Here is a 19,377-nt window from a genome sequence, read left to right on the forward strand (position 1 = left end):
GGAGTGGGAATTGAGGTCAGGTGGGGAGAGGCCAGGGGTCGGGTGTGGGAGGCAGGGTCAGGTAGGGGAGGCAGGGTCAGGCAAGGGCAAGTGGGGAGTGGCTGGAGGTCGTGGGGGGTGAGGAGGTGGGGTCAAATGGGGTGAGGCCAGGGGTCAGGTGTGAGAGGCAGAGTCCATGGAGGAGGTGGGATCCAGAGGAGGAGAAGTAAAGGCCAGGCTGGGGAGAGAGCGGGTGAGGGAGGCAGTCTCGAGTAGCCTGGAGAATTCTGGGAAAGCCAGGAGGTGGGTTTTTAAACACAGGTCATCAGTCATCCTTGGCTGTGGGACAATCCTGTCCCCAGGTGCTTGGTGGTGGGTGGGCTGGGGTGGGGGTTTGCCAGGGAGTGGGTACTGCTCACGGGCCGTGCGGTTACAGCTGCCCCCAGAACCAGGCTCAGGCCTCTCCTGTCGGGCCATGGGGTGGTTTGCCAAGGCCAAGCCCTTTGGTAAAACCCTTCACCCCCTGCCTCTCTCCTTCCACCAAGGCTTGGACACGGAGTAGGTACTAAAGATGACTGTGGCACCCTGTGAGCAGGGGAGGCACGGGGACCAGGTGAGCCATGGGGGGTGACACGGTGGGCAGGTGACAGGGCTTTGGGGTGGCTCAGCAAACCAGAGACATGCGTGTACTGTGGTTTTCCTCCAAACAGATGAGGAAACTGAGGCCCAGGGAAGTGAGGTGCTGACTTGCCCGAGGTCACACTGGGCCCAGCGGCCCAGCCCCAAGCCCCTTCTTTGGCTGAGGTTACGCCTGGAGATGCGTGTCCCAAGCACCAAGGCCTTGCAGAGCCCCTGACGCCTTGGCTGTCAGCTGTTGGTGCTGTGTCGTTCTTGTTAAGCTCTTTTGAGTAAGAAGGCAGCTTAGTGAAGGGGAGGCAAATCTGTCTGCCCCAGGACCAGACGCATAGTAGGTGTTCAGGGAATATACGTGGAACGCGTAAGAAATATGGGCAGTGTGCGGCTGCTTGGGCCCCATGCCTCACCCAGCCCAGGGCTAAACTACAGGCAGGGCCCCTCGCCCGGGCCTGGTCCCTGTTTCCCTGTGACACAGATGCAGTCATGGCCTGCTCACCCTGTGCAGGATGACACAGAGCCCGGAGCAGGTGCCAAGGCAGTGAGGGGCAGGAGCCAGCTCCCCCGGGACCCGGAGCAGCTGGTGTGCAGGGCTGAGACTAACAAGACATGATTGAATGGGGGTGGATGAACACCCAGCACCTTGGAAGAGGCCTAAACAGATACTGCCCAGAGCTGCCCGAGGACCTTGAGAGGGCACCAGGGCTGCCTGGCCGTGTGTGTGAAGGGGTCTGGGGGTTTGGTTGACATCTAGGACAAGGTGAGGACATGACGCTGGTCCCTCCTTACTGTCGCTGCATGAACAGAAGCAGGGAGCCCAGCCGAGGGAGGTGGAGGCCTCTGGAGCTGATCCTGCTCCGAACGCATTGGCACTGGTGCTTGGTTCCAGGCAACACATTGTAAGAGGGACCTTGACAGTAAGCATGACCCGAGCAGCTGTACCCAAGGGCAGGAGGGACCTGACACCACAGCATAGAAGAGCAGGTAGAGGACGCGGTGCTGTTTAGTTTGGATAAACAGAGCGATAACAGACCAGCAGATGTCAGAAGGGTCTTTATGGGGTACTGGCCTTGTCCCTAGTGGCTCCAGAGAGTAAGGTGGCAGCCATGAACAGAAGCACAAGGAGCCAGACTTGGCTTTGTAGTAGAAGAATTTTCTAGCAATCATAGCTGTTCAAGAAGGGAGTCAGGGCCGGGTGCGATGGCTGGGTGTAATCCCAGCACCTTAGTAGGTATAGGTGGGTGGATCACTTGAGCTCAGGAGTTCAAGACCAGCCTGGGCAACATGGTAAAGCCCCATCTCTGCCAAAAATACAAAACAATTAGCTGGGCGTGGTGGCGTGAGCCTATGGTCCCAGCTACTCGGGAGGCTGAGACACGAGAATTGCTTGAGCCTGAGAGGCAGAGGTTGCAGTGAGCTGAGACTGTGCCGCTGCATGCCGGCCTGGGTGACAGAGCTAGCTAGACTCTGTCTGAAAAAAAAAAGAAAAAGAAAAGGCCTGGCACGGTGGCTCATGCCTGTAATCCCAGCACTTTGGGAGGCCGAGGCGGGCGGATCACAAGGTCAAGAGATGGAGACCATCCTGGCCAACATGGTGAAACCCCATCTCTATTAAACATACAAAAATTAGCTGGGTGTGATCGCGCGTGCCTGTAGTCCCAGCTACTTGGGAGGTTGAGGCAGGAGAATCACTTGAACCCGGGAGGTGGAGGCTGCAGTGAGCAAAGGAAAAAAAAAAAGGAGAACCAGTAGCTTCAGGTGGGTGCTGAGAGCCCTGTCACTGGAGGTCGGCAGGTGACGGGACATCATCTCCCAGGGAGGAGTCTTGGAAAGTCTGCTGCTTCCACGAGCTCAGGCTGGCCTGGGTTCTTGGCTGTGTGGTCTTGGGCGCATCACTGCACCTCTCTGAGTCTCAGTTCCTTGCCTATAAAATGGGAGGCATAAGGAGGGTGGTGAGGCCAAAAGGGAGGCTCGGTACATTTTGTGCCCCATCACAGGGAGGCTTCTCCCTCTGATATTGAAGATTCTGACTCAGTGAAGTCAGGGGCTCCAGGATCTGCCTCGCATCCCTAGCCTGGAGCTCTCATTCCACATAGCACGTCCCGAGAACCTGCTGTATGTCTGACCCTGTTCTAGGCATGGGGGTTACAGCAGGGAACAAGGTCAAATCCTGCTTTGCTCTTCTGGGGATGGGGCAAGGCAGGGCAATGATGAACTAAGTGACATCAGGTGGTGCTGGCTGCTGTCAGGGGACTGAAGCCTGGGTTGGGTGAGGAGTGTGTTATCTCAGACTGGGGGGCCAGAGAAGGCAGGGGTCAGGGGTAGGGAGCGATTGAGCAGAGATCTCAGTGAAGTGGATTATGGGGATTCTGGGGGAAGAACATTCCAGGCAGAGAGAAGAGCAAAGGTCCTGGGGTGGGAGTGTGCCTAGGGGTTTGAGGAGCGCAGCTGGCCTGGAATCAGTACTTCCTGATTGACGGAAACATTGAAGTCTCTCGAGGCTTGTGGACAACTCCCCCTTGCACCTTTCCTCTGACAGGGGCAGAAAACCCAGTAGACTGGTCCAGTGTATGTCCCGCCCCTGCCATGGTCCCAGCTCTTTGGAGGGAAGCCAGGGAGGAGAAAGCCTTCGTCTCCTCATCTGTACGATGAGGCTGACAGCGCCAGCTGTGCGGGGTTGATATCAGATTCAAGGAACGTCAAATGTCAAGACACAAAGGAGCATTGGACAAAGGGTATATGACTATGTTAGAGGCCAGGAGACTGAAGCCCAGAGGAGTTAGGGAATGTGCCTGATGTCACACAGCTCAGCATTCGATCCCAGGACCCTTCCTCGCACCATCCATGCCCTGAAGCAAGGGCTCATTGCGCTGGAAATCCAAACAGTTAACTTACCGAACGGTCATTCCATGGCGAAGGTATAATCCTCCCACTTTACAGACGAGGAACTGAGGCCCAGGGAGCTCCAGGCGGTGACAAGACCAGTGTTCAGACCCCCGCCTTGAGTCTCTTCCCCACGGGGTGGCAGACTTTGTCCCTGAGGGCGGAGTTCCTGGCCTGGTGCTAGGGTTCCAGCAGTGAGGGGTGAGGCGGCTGCCTGCCTGAGAGATCTGGCTGGGCCCCAGAAGTCCTCCGTCCTCCTAATCCTCAGTAATGGCATTGACACGGACGGTGACAATGACACCTCCGGGAGCCTTGGCCAGCCTGGCTCAGGGAAGAGCCCGTGCCAGGGCTTATGAGCTGCTGCAAATGAGATTTCCCTGGCCGAGCCTCACGTCCCTGCTCCTGGGAGGCCAGACCGAGCTTTCCCCACCTGCTCCTGGAGCTGACGGGTGTCCCTGCAAGAGTGTGGCCACACAAGTGGGAGCCTGGGGTGGTGCGTTTGTGGGGCCTCCTGCCCTGGACTGAGCGTGTGTGTGTCTGTCATGTCTTGGGATTTCGGGGGAACTCTGGGAGCCGGGCGGTACTCACCTTGCCACATGGGGAGAAACTGAGGCTCGGAGAGGGCCTGCAGCTCACCCAGGGTCTCACAGCTGATGGGACCTTCATCTTCCCTGCTGATCTCCGCTGTCTGCATCCCCAGCTGGCCTCGCTCTGTCCACCCTCTCATCTACCCTGGGGAGTTAGCCCAACCCCCTCAGCCCCTCCCACACACCACAGTGCAGTGGGGGCTGTCCCCGGGTCGGGGGTCCAGACGCTCCTCTGACAGGGAAGCTTGGGAGTCAGCCTATAGTAGGGGGCCGAGAGGACGTGACCCCGAGGTTCAGCGAGCTTGAGTCCAGGGGAACCCTGATCTTGGGTGATGAGGGTTGTGAAGAAATAACGATAAAACCCCCGTTAACAACAGCGGCTGTCGTTCGCAGAGGCCAGGCACTGTGCCAGGCTTGCCCTCTGAGGGCGGCAGGGGTGGGGCTGATCCAGGACTCCCTTGGCTTCTCAGTTCTGAGTCCAGAGAGGGGCCTGGGACCTTGGAGCACCCGGGCGGAAAGGCACAAACCCAGCGGGATCACTGGGCAGCTGACTACCTGGAGAGGGGAGGCATTTGCCTAGAGTGACTCTGGGGTCTGCGGTCCTGCCCAGCTCTGAACTGAGACCCCTGCACCACCAGCTCTGCCCTCAGAGCAGCAAGGGCTGTGGGGTCTCACTGACTCTCCTTTCTGCCCATGAATGTCCCCATGAGAGGGGATGTCATACAGCATGCAACCTGCAGACCAGGAGCCCCCGATAACGGCATGCACCCTGGCTGTGCAGCTGTTTCTTCTGTGGTGGAAGGAGAGAGCGCCCCTTAAAGACAGCTGCTGCTGGGGCACTTGGGACCTGAATGGGGAAAGGCTCTAGGGGAAGGGTCCAGTCAGGCCAGGGCAGACTGCTCTTTGCTGGAACACGCCACCCCTCAATGCCTGCTTGCCTGCATGGCTGCACCCCTCCTGGGCTGTGCCACCAAGGCTCTGGGCAGAAGAGGCCTCTGCGCCCCACAGCTGCTTCCGCCGCTCCCCCTTCCCTCTGGGCTGGTCACAGGCTGCATTCTGGTGGTTCAGCCAGACCAGGTGTCAATTGTCTCCCTGGCCTCTGGGCCGGGGGAGGGAAGCAGGTGCCCGTGTCCCCCGCCCCCCCCATCCATCATCTAGATAGCTCACTACCATCGGTGCCTCTGTCTCAGACGCGCTTTCTCCTTTTCTCTCCTCCTCTGTCTGTCTCTGCTCGGCTGTCTTAATATTTTTGCTTTTACACCATTCTCAGTGCTCGCCTCCTCCCTGCAGCGCCCCCCTTCTTCCCGTCTCTCACCACCTGGGTATGTGGGGTGCTGCCCTGTCCCTCTTGCTGTGTGTGTGGGAGGACCACCCTCATGGGAGGAGGGGAAGGGCATGACTTTGGCCATGTGACCACTGGACCCTCAGCCTCAGACCTGAGAAGACAGGCTGGCGTCCCCACCCTCCACACCTTGAGTGTGTGAGCAGCTGGGCCAGGGGCCAAGTGCTGCTGTCAGCGCCTTCTCTGCCTCGGCCTCTCTGTTCCTTCCGTGGCTGCGTCAGGTCTCCACGGGTGGCAGGCAGGCAGGCAGCCCGCCCGGGATGGGGACCGGGCAGCTGATGCACCTGGGACAGGGCGATGGGAGCCTCCTCCCAGCTCCATCTGAGTCACGGGGTGGGTGGCAGCTGGTTCCAGCCCAAGCCATCCTGGAGACCAGGAGGAAGAGGAGCGAGGGCCACAGACAGGTCACCTTGAGGCTCAGGTGGGCAGAGCTCCGAGTGGCTGGGATTGGGGCACGGAGGGCCTCTGCCCACCCTGGACTGTTTGGGAAGAGCTAGTGGGGGGGCTAGCTCCCCTCCCACGTGGGCCTCTTCTCCCACGCCCCTCCACGCTCAGCGTCCTCCCATCCTTCGGCAGGGCCTGGGCTTTCCCAGGGCTCCAGACGGCTTGACTTTGCCCAATACCCTGGGTCTGGCTGTGGGAATGCTGGTTTGAGCAACTCAGATGTGAAGAGAGGGGCTGGAGTTGCACGTAGGCACACACACGTGTAGAACACACAGAACACACATGTACTTAAACATGCCAACTATAACATAGATGGGTGCTTGCATTCCCTGGGATGTCCCCGACACGCATACCTTCCCGCCCCTCCACACACAAGCACATACCCCCGCAGCGGATGCACGGGACGTGTGCACACGCGCCTGCCCGCACATCCTTGACTTGTACACGTCAGCACACCCCTGCATCAGCACTCTGAGCCACCTGCGTGTGCACCTGCATACAAATGCGGTCCCCAGACATTCCCCGATGAGGAGGAGGGACTGCATTGGAGCAGACGAGGGTCCTCTGACAGGCCGGCTCGTGGATCTCTGAAGTGGCAAGCAATTCCAGTACAACCTTGCTACCTGTGGGAGGGGAAACTGAGGCTCAGAGAGGAATAGAACTGGCCTGGGGTGCCCTAGGATCCGGTGGCCATGCTGGACGGGGGCCAAGGTCTCTGCAGCCCTGAGACCTTTGCATAGCACAGCCAAGGACAGAGCTGCTGTCTGCTGCCTGGGCACCCCTTGCTGCCTGGCTGCCTTGTGGCACCCCCAAGCTGGTTCTGTAGCGACTGGGGAGGTGTGAGGCTGGCCTCAGAGGTCCAGATCATCACAGCCTCTGACGTAGCGTCAGCCTTTAGTCCAGCGGACCATCTGGACTCCCTGTTCACCTCTCACCATCCCCACCTCGGACTTCCTGTGGGATTAACCCCGCCTCCGCACCCATTTCCCTTTCCTCTGTTCCAGCCCTCTGGGGCTCAGTGCTGTAAATTGGTTTTGCTTTAATGGCAAAGGTTTAAAAATTGTTTTAAGTGCTCTTTCCTGGACTTTCCCAGGAGGAGGAGGAGGAGAGAGAGGCAGAGGTGGCTGTTGTGAAAAGTCTCTGACTTTCTGTGTCCAAACGTGGATTTCTCAGACCTAATCTTCACATCCCTGGCCCCTGCTGGGCTGTTTCCATAGTTGAGAGCACAGGGTGGGGGCTGGGGCTGGGGTCTGTCCAAGGGGCTGTGTCCAGCTTGCTGGGCAACCTGGCCAAATCTCCCCTGAGTCTGTGGCTCAGTTTCCCCACTTGGAAAGTGAGGGTTGATGCAGATGGTCTGCTGCTGTGACCCCCGTGGTGCCTCCCTGCCCTTCTGCATCTTGGAAATGGGCAGCGTGAGTCCCCTGCTGCTTCTCCCCCATCAGATGGGCCGGAAAGGGACCCACTTTGTAGCTGTGGAAATAGACTCAGAAGATGTTGTGGTTTACCTAGCTGACTGGGCTGAGTAGATGTGGGGCTCCAGGCCTCCTGACTTCTGGCTGGGGCTCAGTGCCTTGGGAACCTTGATCCTGGTCCAGGCTGTGCTGTGTTAGTTGGGGCAAATCTCTGTCCCTCTCTGGGCTTCTGACTCTCCAGCCATGGAAGGGGAGCTGGGCCTCAGCCATGCTATTCCAGAAGGCTGGCCCCCTCCCAAGGATCAAGGTGTGCCAGGGAAGGCACTTTGGGGAGATGATACTGGGGCACCTCCGGCCTCCCAGAGGCTTGCCTTTCTTTCCCTTGTCTCTGCTCTGCCTGTGCGGTGAGCTCTCCCCATGCCCTCCCACTGTGGGAGACCCTGGCTTCTGCGTCCCCCTGCTTGGGGGGCCCCACAGCTGCGATGTTCTACTCCCCCTCCCCCATGGAAGCTGAGACAAGGGAATTATTTTTGGAACAAGAGCAGTTACACAACAAATGAATTATTTATCTTTGGGCCTGGAGGAAAGGAGGCATTTTGCTGGGCTTCTTAATTCTTTATCTGGATTCAGGGGTACCCGCTTGGGTACGTGGACATGTGTGTATGCGCCTGCTTGTTGTGTGCAGATTGTAGGTGTGCTCGTGTGTGTGTGTGTAGCTGTCTGCGTGTGCATGCCATGGAGGTCTGGCTCATGTGGGGGCATGTGGGTCTCTGTGCAGGTGGGGGGATGAGCGTGGTCTCCAGGGTGCTGGGGGGTGTGTGTCTGCACCTGTGCCCACCTGTTTCTCTCCGGTGTCCCTTCTGTGCCCATGGTCCTCCGACTCTGCCCCTACTCCCACTATTCTTCTGTCTCCCTCCATCCCAGCCCCTGGGCCCCCTCCTGCCTCTTGCCACCCACCAACCCCGCTTCTTTGATGTAACAGAGACCCCGGAGTGCTTGCTGGCACAGAGGCCCTGGGACGGGGTGTGGAGAAGGGACGGGGGGCCTGCGCTGGAGCTTGACGGGGCTGCTCTGAGCCCTCACACTGATCTGTCACCCACTCTCGATGCTGCCTTTCAGGAACCAGGTGCAGATGGGTCTCTTCCTTCCTGCCCCCATCTCCCTCACTCCCTGCTCAGTGCGGCACTCTCCAGCTTCCTGTGGGAATCGTCTGAAGTTCTGAGCCCGGAAGCCAAGGAGGAAGACGAGGAGGAGGAGGAGGAGGAGGAGGAGGGAGAGGAAGTCAAGCCCTGAGAACTCTTGCACCTTCCTAGCAGGAGACAAGGAGCAACCCTGCCGTGGGGCCCCCAGCCCCAGCCAGGCCTAGTGCCTGCTGTAGCACCCTAGAAGGCCCCCAGCAGTTGGCACTAGCTGTACCCACCTTGCCTGGGGCCCCCGTGCTGGGGGTTGCCCCCAAGATGGTGGCGGCCCCAGGGAGGACTGTACTGCCAGCCCCAGTCTCTGGCCGCTAGGCACCCCCTGCCTTGCCCCGGCCCCTCACTCCAAGGCCAGCGCCATGCTGCGCCTGGGGCTGTGGGCGGCGGCGCTGCTGTGCATGTGCCGGCCGGGTGCCGTGAGTGCCGACTGCTGGCTCATTGAGGGCGACAAGGGCTACGTGTGGCTGGCCATCTGCAGCCAGAACCAGCCGCCCTACGAGACCATCCCGCAGCACATCAACAGCACCGTGCATGACCTGCGGCTCAACGAGAACAAGCTCAAAGCCGTGCTCTACTCCTCACTTAACCGCTTTGGGAACCTCACCGACCTCAACCTCACCAAGAACGAGATCTCCTACATCGAGGACGGTGCCTTCCTGGGCCAGTCGAGCCTGCAGGTCCTGCAGCTGGGCTACAACAAGCTTAGCAACCTGACGGAGGGCATGCTGCGCGGCATGAGCCGCCTGCAGTTCCTCTTTGTCCAGCACAACCTCATCGAGGTGGTGACGCCCACCGCCTTCTCCGAGTGCCCGAGCCTCATCAGCATCGACCTGTCCTCCAACCGCCTCAGCCGCCTGGACGGCGCCACCTTTGCCAGCCTCGCCAGCCTGATGGTGTGTGAGCTGGCCGGCAACCCCTTCAACTGTGAGTGCGACCTCTTCGGCTTCCTGGCCTGGCTCGTGGTCTTCAACAACGTCACCAAGAACTACGACCGCCTGCAGTGCGAGTCGCCGCGGGAGTTTGCCGGCTACCCGCTGCTGGTGCCCCGGCCCTACCACAGCCTCAACGCCATCACCGTACTCCAGGCCAAGTGCCGGAACGGCTCACTGCCCGCCCGGCCCGTGAGCCACCCCACGCCCTACTCCACCGACGCCCAGAGGGAGCCGGACGAGAACTCGGGCTTCAACCCCGATGAGATCCTTTCGGTGGAGCCACCAGCCTCGTCCACCACGGATGCGTCGGCAGGGCCTGCCATCAAGCTGCACCACGTCACGTTCACCTCGGCCACCCTGGTGGTCATCATCCCACACCCCTACAGCAAGATGTACGTCCTGGTGCAGTACAACAACAGCTACTTCTCCGACGTCATGACCCTCAAGAACAAGAAGGAGATCGTGACGCTGGACAAACTGCGGGCGCACACGGAGTACACCTTCTGCGTGACCTCGCTGCGCAACAGCCGCCGCTTCAACCACACCTGCCTGACCTTCACCACGCGGGACCCCGTCCCCGGAGACTTAGCGCCCAGCACCTCCACCACGACCCACTACATCATGACCATCCTGGGCTGCCTCTTCGGCATGGTGATCGTGCTGGGAGCCGTGTACTACTGCCTGCGCAAGCGGCGCATGCAGGAGGAGAAGCAGAAGTCCGTCAATGTCAAGAAGACCATCCTGGAGATGCGCTATGGAGCTGATGTGGATGCTGGCTCCATTGTGCATGCTGCCCAGAAGCTGGGCGAGCCTCCCGTGCTGCCCGTGTCTCGCATGGCCTCCATCCCTTCCATGATCGGGGAGAAGCTGCCCACCGCCAAGGGGTTGGAGGCTGGGCTGGACACGCCCAAGGTGGCCACCAAAGGCAACTATATCGAGGTGCGCACAGGCGCCGGTGGGGATGGTCTGGCTCGGCCCGAGGACGACCTCCCGGACCTCGAGAACGGCCAGGGCTCTGCTGCAGAGATCTCCACCATTGCCAAGGAGGTGGACAAGGTCAACCAGATCATTAACAACTGCATTGATGCCCTCAAACTGGACTCGGCCTCTTTTCTGGGAGGCGGCAGTGGCAGTGGGGACCCCGAGCTGGCCTTCGAGTGCCAGTCCCTCCCTGCAGCTGCTGCCGCCTCCTCAGCCACTGCCCCCGGGGCCCTGGAGCGGCCCAGCTTCCTTTCACCTCCCTACAAGGAGAGTTCCCACCACCCACTACAGCGCCAGCTGAGCGCCGACGCGGCCGTGACCCGCAAGACCTGCAGCGTGTCGTCCAGTGGTTCCATCAAGAGCGCCAAGGTCTTTAGCCTGGACGTGCCCGACCATCCGGCCGCCACAGGGCTGGCCAAGGGCGACTCCAAGTACATCGAGAAGGGCAGCCCCCTCAACAGCCCGCTGGACCGGCTCCCACTGGTGCCGGCGGGCAGTGGTGGGGGCAGCGGCGGGGGCGGGGGCATCCACCACCTGGAGGTGAAGCCAGCCTACCACTGCAGTGAACACCGGCACAGCTTTCCCGCCCTGTACTACGAGGAGGGTGCCGACAGCCTGAGCCAGCGCGTGTCCTTCCTCAAGCCGCTGACCCGCTCCAAGCGTGACTCCACCTACTCACAGCTCTCCCCCAGACACTACTACTCAGGGTACTCCTCCAGCCCTGAGTACTCATCCGAGAGCACGCACAAGATCTGGGAGCGCTTCCGGCCCTACAAGAAGCACCACCGGGAGGAGGTGTACATGGCCGCTGGTCACGCCCTGCGCAAGAAGGTCCAGTTTGCCAAGGATGAGGATCTGCATGACATCCTCGATTACTGGAAGGGGGTCTCGGCCCAGCAGAAGCTGTGACCCCCCTTCCTCCCTGGTGAGGTCGGAGCCAGAGGGCTGGGGGCCCTTTGGGGGAAGGGTCCAGGCGGCCGGGGCGGGGAGCAGACTCGGGGGCCGAGGCCCAGGAGAGGACGCACATGCAGACCCGCACGCACGCACGCACACACACACCTGACCACCACCCGACTGTGAACAAACCAACATCCGACAATAACGGACAGGAAAACAGAGACACATTTTCCTTAAAGTTTACAAACTGATACCGAAACCAGTCGTCTACTGTGCTGCCCAGGGACTCTGCTGGGGTGTGCAGGGCCGGGGGCCGGCGTGGGGAGGAAGGAAGCCAAGAGAGGGTGTGGGGTCTGGGGGTCTGGGGCTAGAAACAGGTGTGGGGACCAAGAAGGCTCGGGTAGAGAGGGACTGAAGCCCCTCTGGGGTAGGGAGAGGGTCCCCTCCCAAGCTGGGGGTGAAGTCACCTGCAGATTTAGCATTAGACAGACAATGGGCAATGTCTCCTTCCACTTTAGAGAGGGGGAAACTGAGGCCCAGAGAAGGGAGTTGACAACCCCAGGGTCACACAGCAGCTTAGCCTCAAGTCCCCCAACTTCCCAGCCCAGTCCTGTCCCAGACCCCCTGCAGCTCCCTTGTGGACCCCTTCCTGCCTTCCACCCACCCTACATCCCTTTCTGAAGTTCTCCCCTTGGGGCTGAGGGACTTGAGAATCAGGCAGTGCTTTTTCTTCCTAGAAAGCCACATGACAGTGCCCCCAGAGCGTGCAGCTGTGATTCAGAATCCTGGGGGGCTTTTGCCCCCTACGCCAGCACCCAGGAGAAGGGAGAGGGTCCTGTTGATGGGAAAGGAGCCGAGGCAGGGCGACATTCCACCAGCCCACTTCAAGTGTCTTCCACGCGGCCTGGGAAGAGTAGGGCGTGTGGCGGGCAGGCCAGCTACCAGGACATCTCAGGTGCAGGTCCCCGGCCTCAGCTTCTCTGGTCCTCCGAGACCCCTGCCCACTGCAGAAGGGCAGCAGTGCACTGTGATGCCTGGGGGGCTGCAGGGAGGAGCTGTCATGGGGGACTTCCTGCCTGTCCCCATGGCCTGCGTCCCCACCTGCCCGACCCCATCGTGGGATCTCGGCTCCTGTCTCAGCTGCCCACCCGGGGAAGGAGGGCTTTCTTACCCACCCACTCTGGGCTGCTCATCCAGGCCTGGCCCCCTGGCCAGAGGGGCTCCCATGTTTCCATGGCAATGGCCACTCCCCTTTTTCTGACCCCCCACCCAACATCAAACAAAGCACAAACAGTGAGGCCCCCACCCGAGAGGGGCGGGGAGCAGGTTGGGTTCATGGCGCCCTGCCCCCTCCCAGGCGGCCTCTGTCACCATGGTAACCCTGTGCCTGGCAGTTGGTGCCCAGAGTGACCGTTGGGCTCTGGGGTTCTCTGTCCGTGTAGGCGGTGGCAGAGGGTGGTGAGGGTGGTGAGGGAGGCCCAGCCTGGCAGCAGCTCCTGGGGCCAGCTCTTTTGGGAGGCAAATCTGGGGTCCTGATACTGGGGTCTTGACCAGTCAGGATGCTGATGGGCTGAAGTCCATCATCCTTCACCTCTGGGTGGGAGCTGGGCCAGTGGGGTGTGGGAACGCTTGTACTAGCAGCTTTGCCTGCCTAGCAACGTGTCCCTTGGCTCCCACCCACCTCAGCATGGGGGGGCCTTGGCTCTCCCCACAGCCCTGCCGGAGACCTCCAGTCTTGGGCCTGTGGCCCACATGGGTTTCCTGAGATTTGGGGAGTGTGACTGAGGGGTGAGGGTAGGCACTGGAGTGGCACCAAGACTGGCACTGTTGGTGGGGAGGGGCTCTGACCAGGAAAGCTAGTGCCATCCCCTAGGGGACCCCAACGACCTTCCTGCTGGGGGCAGGGGGTGGGGGAGGACAGCAGAGGGCTAGGAGGCTTGGGCTCAGCTGAGCACCTCTCTCACACCAACTTTGGGTGAACAAAGCCCAGGGCTCACTTTGAGAGTGACGTTTGCAAAGAAAAGACTGTTCTCCCGGGGCGAGGAGGGGAGGGGGCGGCATGGATGCGCGGAGCAGACCTCCCTCCCCCGGCCCCCAAAACCTGCCCCCCAACCCCTCCTCACACCCAGTCGGCACAACTGAGAAAAGCAAGCAGGCAGAGAAGCCAGGGGTGTGAGGAAGCAGACTCCCTGTTATATTTGCATGACGATTTTACTGTATTTTTCTGAGCAAACATCTGTCGTGTATGTGCCAGTTTGTCCAGACTCCCCCGCCCCCTCTCTGATGCCCTCCTTTCCCACATTCCGTCTGTTGTGATCTGACGAGCAGCTCTTGAAACCCAGGGAGGGGTCAGCTCTGCAAAAACAGACCCAAAACAGGTGCCACCAAGACACAGCCCTGCCCCACACCCACCTCCTGTGTTTCGAGCATTGGGCCCAAGTGCCACCTCCCTTCCGCCCTCCCTCCTTTGCCACCTCCCTTGTCCCTAGTTCCTTCCCCTCCTCCATGCCAGGGAGGGCAGCCCCAGGGAAGCCTCCTCAAGGGCTTGTGTCCCGGTGGAAGGGACTGTCTCTCAGTCCCGCTTGTTGCCATTTTGCAGATGAAGAAGTCAGGGCTCCCAGACAGGGGCCTGGTGACTTGGCTGGCCAGCTGGGGTGGAGGATCAGTCACACTGCTGAGTATAGGAGGCCAGGAGCTTGAGGCTTCTTGGGGGGCTTCATGCAGAGGCTGGGGGCTTTGAGAAAGGAACCCGTGGGAAGAAGGAGCACGCCTGGGGTGGGCCCCAGGGAGGGTTCCCGGCAGCAGGAGTTGGGGGCCCGTGCTTACCATTTCCCCATCGTTCCTGCGTGAAGATATCTATCAAAACCTCAGACTCTGACTGCGGGGACAGGGGCCCTTCTAAAGAGCAGGACTCTGATCATCCACCGGGGGAACTGGCCTTGAAGACCCAGTTCACGTGGTTCTTTGTGAGGCCGAGCAGGGTCTAAACTCGGGTCTCTGGCCTCCCGGCCAGGCCAGAGCCCACCCCGAGGCTGGCCTGCATCTGTGTCCCGCATCCTGCTCAGGACGAGTTTTTCCCAGGCAGGCAGGAAGTATTCACAAAACGCTGCCATGCAAGGTCTGGGTTTGTGATGGTGATGAGCATGGTGGAGCTGGGCTGTGGTCTGGGGCAGGCCAGCAGGGCAGACACCAGGAGAGGAGGACAGGGGGGCCACAGGGAGGGAGGGGAGATGAGGGCTCGGTGGAGCAAGGGGCCAAGCTGGCTGAAGGACATGTGGGTGCTGCGCCCTGGACGGAAGCCTCCTGCCTTGGGCCCGAACGAGGTCACACCTGGGCTTGCCTGCCTCTGTTGGAGAATCTCCTCTGAAGCTGTTTCTGGGAAGTAGCATGATGGATCTGCTCCTTCCTGGAGGGCACAGCAGGTGCAGCTAACCCTCTGCTGGAGCTTATGGCCTTCCAGAAGCAAAACACAGAGGTCTGGAAGGAAGGCAGGGAAGCCTGGTTGGTGGGGAAACCTCGTCACAGGTCCCGGCCTTGCTTCTCCCCACGGCAGGAGGAGTCTCTCTCTGCCCACCAAAGATTCCTCACCTGGGCTCCCTTCCTGGGGCAGTGCAGGAGGCCTGTGGGGGCAGCCTGCGTCCAGGCTGGGGAGCCCGTGTCTGGGTAGGTCTGGGAAAAGGGCTGTCAGGGGAGTGAGGAGGGTGGGAGTAAAAAGACCCACTTGGGAAGGCCAGGCCTGGATCGCCCTCGGGAGGCAGCTGGGGCAAGGCAGCAGCAGTGGGGAGTGTCAGGCTGGCTGAGAGTCATCCATGTTCTCAACTGGAAGTTGGTCGCCTGCCCCACCCCCTCCTGGAAATTGAACAGAGAGGGGAAAAGAAGTGCAGAGAAGGAAAGGAGAGGAAAGGAAAGCTAGAGTCAAGAAACGAGGTAGCGACAGTGCTAAGGCCGGGATGGCATCAGGAATGAGGGACAACAGTGACAGGTCCCGGCTTATAAGGGGCCTAAGTGCAGGGAAGGGATAGACACAATGCTCTCTAGTGACTGGTGCCTTTTGCAGAAAATTTAAATGGGTGATGGGGTGGGGAGGGGCAAAGCTGGTCAGGGAGCGTCCCTTGTGGGATGGGGGGACAGGGAGTCAAGCTCTGAATGACAAGAGGAGCCAGAAGGGTGGGTGGGTGGGTGTGAACACGAGACTGGAGGGAGTGGGGTTGTAGTGGCTGCCTGCCCCCCAAGCCCCGCCTCTGTCCCCTACTACTCTGCCCCCTGGCCCAGCAGAGCCCCCTTTCCATGAATGTGGATGGGTGGGGCAAGCCACTGGGGAGCCTGGGGAAGCTCAGCCCTGAGGGGTTTACTTTGCCCGTGGAAGCCAGTGTGAAGGTTGGGGCAGCCTTGCCCGACCCCATTGCCATCTCTCCTCTCTGACGAGGTGGCTGCTCCGGAGGTGGCTGAGCCCCAGGAGAGGGGACCTCCTCTAACTCTCACGCTCAGATTCCATCCCGACACACTCCCCACCCCCGACCCTGGGTCCTCCCACCTCTAACACAAAACCAGGGTCCATACTGCTTGCCTCCAGAGGCAGCCTCAGCCCTCAACTAAAGGTCAGGCAGTCCTGCCGAGCAGGAGGGAGAGGAAAGGGGTCCTGTAGGGTGGGCAGGATGGTCTGGGCCTGCTCCTCCTTCCTCCTGCCCCTCTGCCACTCCACACTCCAGCACAGGGCTAGGACAGGGGCTTGGAGTTCCTGCAGTGGTGGCCACACTTCCTTCCCTCCTTCCCTCCCTCCCTCCCTCCGTCCGGAGCCGCCAGTCCCCAAGTTGGCTGTGGTTGGGCACCTGGTTTGGGTCCTGCAGAGCTGGGCTCAGGCCCTGGGCTCTGAACCTGTGAACCCTTGCTGTGTGACAAACCTTTCCTTCCTCTGAGGGCCTTGAACCCTCTCCTTTTCTTCTTTTGGGGGTGGGGGTTAACTTTATTTTCTCTTCCCTATATCTGCCTCTCTCCCTCCCCTCAATTTCCTGTTTTAAAACTGAATGGCACGAAATTGTTTTCCTCAACTCGGAGATTCCTGTATGGAGAGAATCAATTTCTATATTTGCAATAAATTTCTTATTTAAAGCTACGGGGCCACGGTCTATGCTGTATTCCTCCCACGTTGCACTGCTATGACCCTCGGTGCCCTTTTCCCCATTTCCCTTCCCACTGGAAGCCCCACTCATGGGGCTAAGGCTTAGTGGACGGCGGGGGTAACTGCCTGCGGTCAGGGAAAAAGAAGGGGGTCTGCCAGAGAGAGGGGGCCAGCGGGAAACTCAAGTCCAGGGTCACTGTGCACCCAGACGCTATAGCGTCTGATGGGTGGGGAGCCTGATGACCTCCCTTCCCAAAAGCCTAGACATCCCTCTGTTGTGTACTCTCACTCAATTTTCTGCTGCCCTGGCCTCCCACACCCCGGGATTCAGAGCCCTGTACAGGGAGGCAGGGCCATGTGGGGACATTCCTAGACTTCAGCTGCTTCCCAGGAGAAAAGCCCCCAGTCAGTGACCACAGTCTCTGAGGTCAGCCTCTTTCTGCCCCTGTCTCTGGTGGGTCCAGTGTCTCTGTAGGACCCCACTGGTCCTCCTCCACGCCTGGCCTGGGCAGCCTGTCTTGGGCCCCTGGCCCACCCCTCCTCTGGTGGCCTCCCACCATCTGCTGCCATTCTCCACGGCTGGGAAGCGATCCTCCATGGCTGGGAAGCGATCCTCTCTGGTCCTTCGGGGTTTCTGCTCCTTCTCAGATTTAGGAGATGCCTTGTGTCTCTGGTCAGGCTGAGGCACTCAGGTCAGCGTCCAGTGACTGCAGGCTGAACCGCCCAAGCCTCTGTTCGGGGCCAGCCTGGGGCCCACCTCCCAGCCCCAGCCTCCTTGCTTCCTAGAGGCAGAGCCCGCCTACCCTTTTCTCAGACTCTTCTTCTCCAATTGCGACAAAACTCTCCTCCAGGAAGGCCTGGATTCACCCTGGATTGCTATGGGGTATTCTAAACTCTGTGGGTCCGAGCTATTCCCTGATGTCACCCTGTGGCCTTCAGCCCAGCCCTAGGTCTGCAGGAGCTGTGTCCTAGTGGCTCTGGCGGCCCACAAGTCTGTCCTGCCCGCCCCCCCCCCACCCCGGCCGGCTATCTCCATTAAGAGTTGGTTGTACTCTGGGTACCCTCTGGGATGGCCCAGAGCCTGAGGCTGCTCACCTTCTACCGCCTGAGCCCCAGCTGGATGCCTGTCCCTTCCAAGTGCCCTCACACAGGCTCAGTGCAGCCGTCCCAAGGGGGCCACAGCCAGCCAGGGTCCCTCCTTTGCTCTGCTTCCTGCCAGCCCCAGGCCGCCTTCGTGAGGGAGGTTTCAGTGTGAGGCTGCACCAAGGGAGGAGGAGGAGGACAGCGGTACACATTTGTGGGAAGCACAGAGGGGTAGGCCCTGGACCCTGACAGGCTCTGTCCCCTCAGGCCCCTCAGCCAGGGCTGCCCTATGGTCCCCAGACCCAACCCTGGGCTCCAGGAACCCCCGCTCAGCTGCCTGCCTGTCGCACTGGGTCCCCGTTCTCTTCATCAGCAGGAGCTGCTTCTGTTGAAGGACTCATTCTACTACTCAGGAAACTTGAGAGGTGATCAAAGTGGTCCACGAACCTCGGGAGTCCAAGTCCAGGCCCTTCCCCTCGGCTGCCTCCGCCGGCCTTGGGCGGGGGGAACCCTGTGGCCCCTGGGAGTGTGGAAGTGTCCTCCGGGATGGCTTTGCTCCAGTGGGTGGAGATCCGGCCAAACAGTTCTTACTCAGGCTTAGAAAGTCGCTTTTATTCCTTAATGTTACAAACGCAAACACCCTTGCCTTTTCATTTCAACTCAGAAGTGATTCTGTTTCTAAACGGAGCACACTTAACACACGTGTTTTGGGGCTTTGGGCTAATTTTGGTCCTGTTTACAAAGGCAATTAGGGAAATGTCCTTAGCTACCCCCCACTTCATAAGTGTGGCATATCTGCTTCCCTTTCTGCACGCTTCAGTCATTTGAAAACCCAGCAAACGCTGTGAGCCCAAACATTTTCACCCGTGCTTGCATCTTAACATATGAGCCATCACTTAAAAAGAAAACCCCAATTCTGAATTAATGCCTTACTTAACATTATTTATTTGTAAGTGCTCAAGGACATTGGCGAATATCTGAAACACTGCACAGGCTCAGATATCGTGACACAAAATGTAGACGACAAAAAGGTGACGTTATGGCATAAACGTGTAATTTTTTCTGGGGTGAAGGGAAGTTCCTCCATCTGTTGGACGAATGTCTCGAAGTGTGGCTGTACCTTGTGGACAATGTTGGGTTAAAGCTGCTCTGTCGGCTGGGCCCCAGGAACTGGATATTTCAGGTGGGACAAGGGTCTGGGTGCTGTAGACAAGACCATTGTTGCCAGGGGCACCCCACTTTGACACGTTCTGTGTCATGCCTTCTAAGTGGGGTGCTCTTCCCAAGCCTCGCCCAAGGGCTCAACTGCTGGTATATAAGTTCTTCCTCCTTTTTCTTCCTTCTATTTTTCCAAGATATCCGTAACTCAGACTTCACTGACCACCCAGCCCTCTCCAGCCCGGGCAGGCTTCCTTCTCCAGCTTCTTTAATGTTCTTCCCCGTAGCAGGGCTCCAAGGAAGCTAGGTGTCCTCAGCACAGCTCCCTGGGCTCTGCTGGGGCTTGGTTTGAAGGAGTTGACAGTTCCAAGGTGACTCTGGTGACCCTCGTAGCTGCTGGGCCAGGAATTTCCTTTTCTCTTTAGTCGTTTAGCTGAATATTCCCCCTCCCTCAAGTTCCCCCTGCCTTAGCAACTATAAATGCTTTCCTTCCAGAGGTGGGCCTAAAAGAAGCCCTTGTGGCTGACTGCAGGGTTTAGGGGATCACTGCGTCTCACTGGTTCTCAGGGTCTCCTTTAGTCTCTGAAGGCAGGGCCCCAGGCACTCAGCCCCAGGCCCAGCATCTCAGAGGCTGACCTCCTCCTGCTGCTGTCATTGGTGGGTCCAGGGTCTCTGTGGGACCCACTGGTCCTCCTCTGGGCTCAACCTGGGCAGCCTGTCCTGGACCCCTG

The 19,377-nt window shown here is 59.7% G+C and overlaps 1 protein-coding gene across 1 annotated transcript in view; it reads left to right on the forward strand.

Moving 5' to 3' along the window:
- The window catches only part of ELFN2 (extracellular leucine-rich repeat and fibronectin type III domain containing 2), a 59,825-nt gene extending 43,426 nt beyond the window's left edge, over positions 1-16,399 (forward strand). Inside the window, exon 3 of the mRNA XM_011978910.1 lies at positions 8,400-16,399. Within this exon, the coding sequence (XP_011834300.1) occupies positions 8,836-11,298 (2,463 nt within the window). The 5' untranslated portion in view covers positions 8,400-8,835 and the 3' untranslated portion in view covers positions 11,299-16,399. The remainder of the gene's footprint in view (positions 1-8,399) is intronic.
- Positions 16,400-19,377: the final 2,978 nt, after the last annotated feature.

This window comes from Mandrillus leucophaeus, unplaced genomic scaffold (genome assembly GCF_000951045.1).
Source record: "Mandrillus leucophaeus isolate KB7577 unplaced genomic scaffold, Mleu.le_1.0 Scaffold2, whole genome shotgun sequence".
NCBI lineage: Eukaryota > Metazoa > Chordata > Mammalia > Primates > Cercopithecidae > Mandrillus > Mandrillus leucophaeus.